The following is a 3,758-nucleotide window of genomic DNA, read 5'->3' as shown; positions in this document are numbered from 1 at the left end:
CGGGGCGGCTGGACACACGGGTGGGCAGAGGGATGTGGGCAGAGGAGAGTGGGCACACGAGGTGTGGGGGCAGGGCCATGGGCTTCAGGAGGCTGGGCCTGGGGTGGACATCGAAACAAAGGACATGGCACAGAAGCACCGGGAGTGGGAACAAATATGGCCATCAGGAGAGCTGGGCACAGTTATCGATGTAAACATCTGGGAGATAGAGGCGGGAACAGGCTGGGGGCATTGGGTGTGGGGCATACGCAGAGGCGTGGGCAGGTGTGTCATCATAGGGCAGGGCACTAGGCATAGGGTGGGCAACAGGGGCACTGGGCACAAGATAGGCTAGGGGAGTGCAATGGGCATGGATGGGCATAAAGGCAGAGCAGTGAGCGCAGGGGCACAAGACATCGGGCGTGAGCACTGGAAGTGGGCACGATGTAGGCATAGATGTGGAAGTGGGCAGAGGGCATGGGTGTACACAGTGGGGATGTGGGCTCACAGGACATGGGCATGGGATATGAGCACAAGGTGGGTGCCAGGTGGGATGTCCCATCTTGGCCCAGCCCCTACAGTCTCAGTGCCCGTAGAACTGCGGGCCCACCTGCAGGACGGTCGCCCAGAGCCCGAGTACCAGATCCGTCTGTGCTTTGGCGAGGAGTACCCGGGCCCCCCGGACCAGCCCCAGGAGCGGCTCATCATGGCCCACGTGAGTCACCTCCCCACTCCAGTCCCCACACCCTCCAGGCCCCTCCTAACTGCCCCTCCCTGCTCCCTCTAGTCCCAGCTCTGCCCCTGACCTGCTCTGTGACCCTCTGATCGGTATGACCCTGCATGTAAAATGTGTGTGGGGAAGGGGCCATCATTAGGGCTGTGACTTCCCAGGGGAACATAGACGGTGGGTAATGCAGAACGTCGGCTCATTGCCTCACCTCCCACCCCTGCAGGTGGAGCCGGTTTTTGCCCGAGCGCTCCTCCTGCACACGAAGCACCACAACCACAATGCCCGGGGGCGAGGCCCCCGTCCCCACACCCCTGATGGCATCGCTCACTGATGACGCACTGAGCCAGCCCTGAGCAGCCACTTCCTCCTCACACCTTCTAAAGTCAGCCCCACGGGATGCAGAGCCCACCCAGCTCTGCCCAAACGGAGCCAGTGGACTTGGGCCGCCCCCCACCCCCACCGAGCACGGGCTTCAGCCTCTGAGCTGCGGAGGTGCAGCCCTGGAGCGCAGTGTGCAGTGGATGGCCTCACAGCTGGCCCGGGGTGTCAGGCGGAAACCGAACTGGACCTGAGATTCCAGAAACAGCAATTAGAGCAGAAGAAATAAGACTTCGTTTCTTTGTTGCGAGCCCAACACGCCTGTAACAGTTCATCTAAAGCAGACCTTACCTGCGATGGGTCCATGATAAGCTTTACTTAAAGCTGCATTTACCTCGAAGGGGCTCTGAGTTTCCAGACTCTTCCTCCTACCTGGGTTTGGGGTGAGGGGAGGGGGGTCCCCAAAACAAAGGACTTGGCCTGACCCTGGGACTCTGGATGCTAACCACTAGACCGCCAGCACCAGGAGACACTTTCTTTGGAGAAACTGAGTCAGTCCCCCAAGCAGAGCCCCGAGGCAGAAGCCGAAGTGGGAACTAGGAGGAGTCCAGCCCCTCCCCGAGCCCCAAACTCTACAAACTGTATGTTGTAGGAAATTCCTGAGATTGGGGGGAGCCCCTCAACCATGAGGGCAGCTGACCCTGCTTTGTCAGTAAGTCACTGTTTTCTGCCCCTTTTCTGATTTCCGACTTGTTAGGGCTGCTTTTACAGATGGCGTCATAATAAATCTCTTTCGGTGATACATTAATAAGTCACATGTTGCCCGGATGGCGTGGCTCAGTGGTTGAGTGTGGACCTGTGAACCAGGAGGTCACAGTTTGATTCCTGGTCAAGGCACATGCTCAGGCTGTGGACTCGATCCCCAGTGTGGGGTGTGCAGGAAGCAGCCGATCAATGATTCTCTCTCATCATTGATGTTTCTCTCTCTCTCTCTCCTCCTTCCCCTCTCCCTCTCCCTCTCCCTCTCCCTTCCTCTCTGAAACAAATAAGAATATATATATATTTTTTAAAAGTCATTTTATGGGGGGGGGCGACTATGATTCAACAAAGGACAGAAGTCAATCAGATCACTGGTTTTAAATTCATTCAACAAATGTTGGTTGAACACCTGTTCCAGGCCAATGATGGGCACTGGGATAGAGCAAAGCAGCATGGCCCCTACTCTATTGGGGTTCACAGCCTGTTTTCCAGTGGAGCCCTCACAGGAGAGGTGATGTAAGGAGTTACAGAATCCTAGGACCTAGGTTGAAATCCTAGCCTTTTCATCCCCTAGCTGTGTGACCTTAACCACTGCACTTCTCTAAGCCTCAGAGTCCTCATCTATCCAAAAGCAGCTCTGAAGGCCTCTGAGCAGGGTTGGTCTGAGAAGTAAATGTGGAGAAGGGAGGTGAATGGACCTGGCACGGAAAGTGGCACACAGTAGGTGCCCTCTGACTTGGTTACTTGTGGTTCAGAGAGCATGGAGGAGGCTGCCTGTCTTCCAGAAGGCCTGAGTGTCTGTGCTGGGCTTTTTTTGTACCCCTGGCCCAAGGCTGCAGCTGGTGGGGAGCTCAGTTCAGAGTGACAGCCCTCAACCATGTCCTACTCTGTGCTAGGCTCGCAGAGGGTGCTGGATACTGTGTAAGGGAGCCTGTTGCCTCCTCACCGCAGCCCGAACCGATGAAGCGTCACCAGCTCCACTTTAGAGATGGGAAACTGAGGCTCAGCCAGGGTCAGGGACTTGATTGGGACACCTCAAGGGAGAGGGCAGATCTCTGCCCAATATCTGTCCTCCCTGCACCACTAGAGGGCGCCAGGGCTCAGCCGACGGGGCTTGGCTGGCTCTCATCACCATCCCAGGTGCCCCACCCCACATCCACATCCACCCTGAGAGGAGATTAGGGAATAAACAGTGTGGCCTCGAGGGCTCTGCATTGTGGGGAGAAGACCACGGCCTGGGAGGAGGAGAGGAGGAAAGGGGAGCTGGAGGCGGGGACTGGAGACGCCCTGGTGGCTTTTCACACGGAGACTCCCAGTTCCCTAGCTCAGCACTAGGTTCTAACTTCTCCCCTCTCACCAGGGATGGCTGTCTCTCCCTGTCTCTCTACCCCTCCCTCTCTTGTGTCTTGTGTGTGTCTCTCTGTAGCCTCCTTTTTCTCTCTCTCTCTGTAGGTTTCTTTCTCTATTTCAGTGATTGTTTTTCTGTGCGTGTATGTGTGCACGTGTGTGTATTTTTGTCTTATCTTTGTCTCTTTATGTCTCTGCCTCTATCTCTCTGTGTGCTTCTGTCTCTTGCTATATCTCTACCTCTCTTTGTCTGTCTCTGTCTCTTTACATCTCTGCCTCTATCTCTTTTTATTTCTGTCTCTGTCTCCCTCTGTTTCACATCATCCCCGCCCCCCCCCTCCTCCCAGCCACCACCACACAGCACATGTGGGCTGAGGGTCTCACTCGGTCCCTTCCTTCCCAACTTCTTACCCCTGGCAGCTGCTCAAAACTTCCCAGTCCAGGCCTCCTGCCCGCCCTCTTGGGCCTTGGAGGAGGGGGTGAGGGAAGAAGGGAGGGCAGCCTGGCGGGCCCACCCCCTTTTGCCTTTCCAGGCTGGGAGGCCGGGCCAGTGGGCCTTTTAACCAGCCTGGGCGGGCTGTGCCGGACACCAGCCCTGGACGCGGTGCCTGGCTCCCGTGGTCCT

The 3,758-nt window shown here is 56.8% G+C and overlaps 2 protein-coding genes across 2 annotated transcripts in view; both read left to right on the top strand.

The window, feature by feature from the left end:
* The window catches only part of DUSP15 (dual specificity phosphatase 15), a 19,104-nt gene extending 18,770 nt beyond the window's left edge, over nt 1-334 (top strand). The window contains exon 15 of the mRNA XM_015566647.1: nt 326-334. Within this exon, the coding sequence (XP_015422133.1) occupies nt 326-334 (9 nt within the window). The remainder of the gene's footprint in view (nt 1-325) is intronic.
* On the top strand, nt 21-1,829 carry LOC102762746 (dual specificity protein phosphatase 15). Its single transcript, XM_006767884.2, has 2 exons — nt 21-694; nt 933-1,829. The coding sequence occupies exons 1-2, from the start codon at nt 344-346 to the stop codon at nt 1,038-1,040; spliced, it is 459 nt and encodes a 152-aa protein (XP_006767947.1). The 5' UTR covers nt 21-343; the 3' UTR covers nt 1,041-1,829.
* Nucleotides 1,830-3,758: the final 1,929 nt, after the last annotated feature.

The sequence above is a fragment of the Myotis davidii genome, unplaced genomic scaffold (genome assembly GCF_000327345.1).
Source record: "Myotis davidii unplaced genomic scaffold, ASM32734v1 scaffold562, whole genome shotgun sequence".
Lineage (NCBI taxonomy): Eukaryota > Metazoa > Chordata > Mammalia > Chiroptera > Vespertilionidae > Myotis > Myotis davidii.
This window is presented reverse-complemented; position numbering and strand designations above follow the sequence as displayed.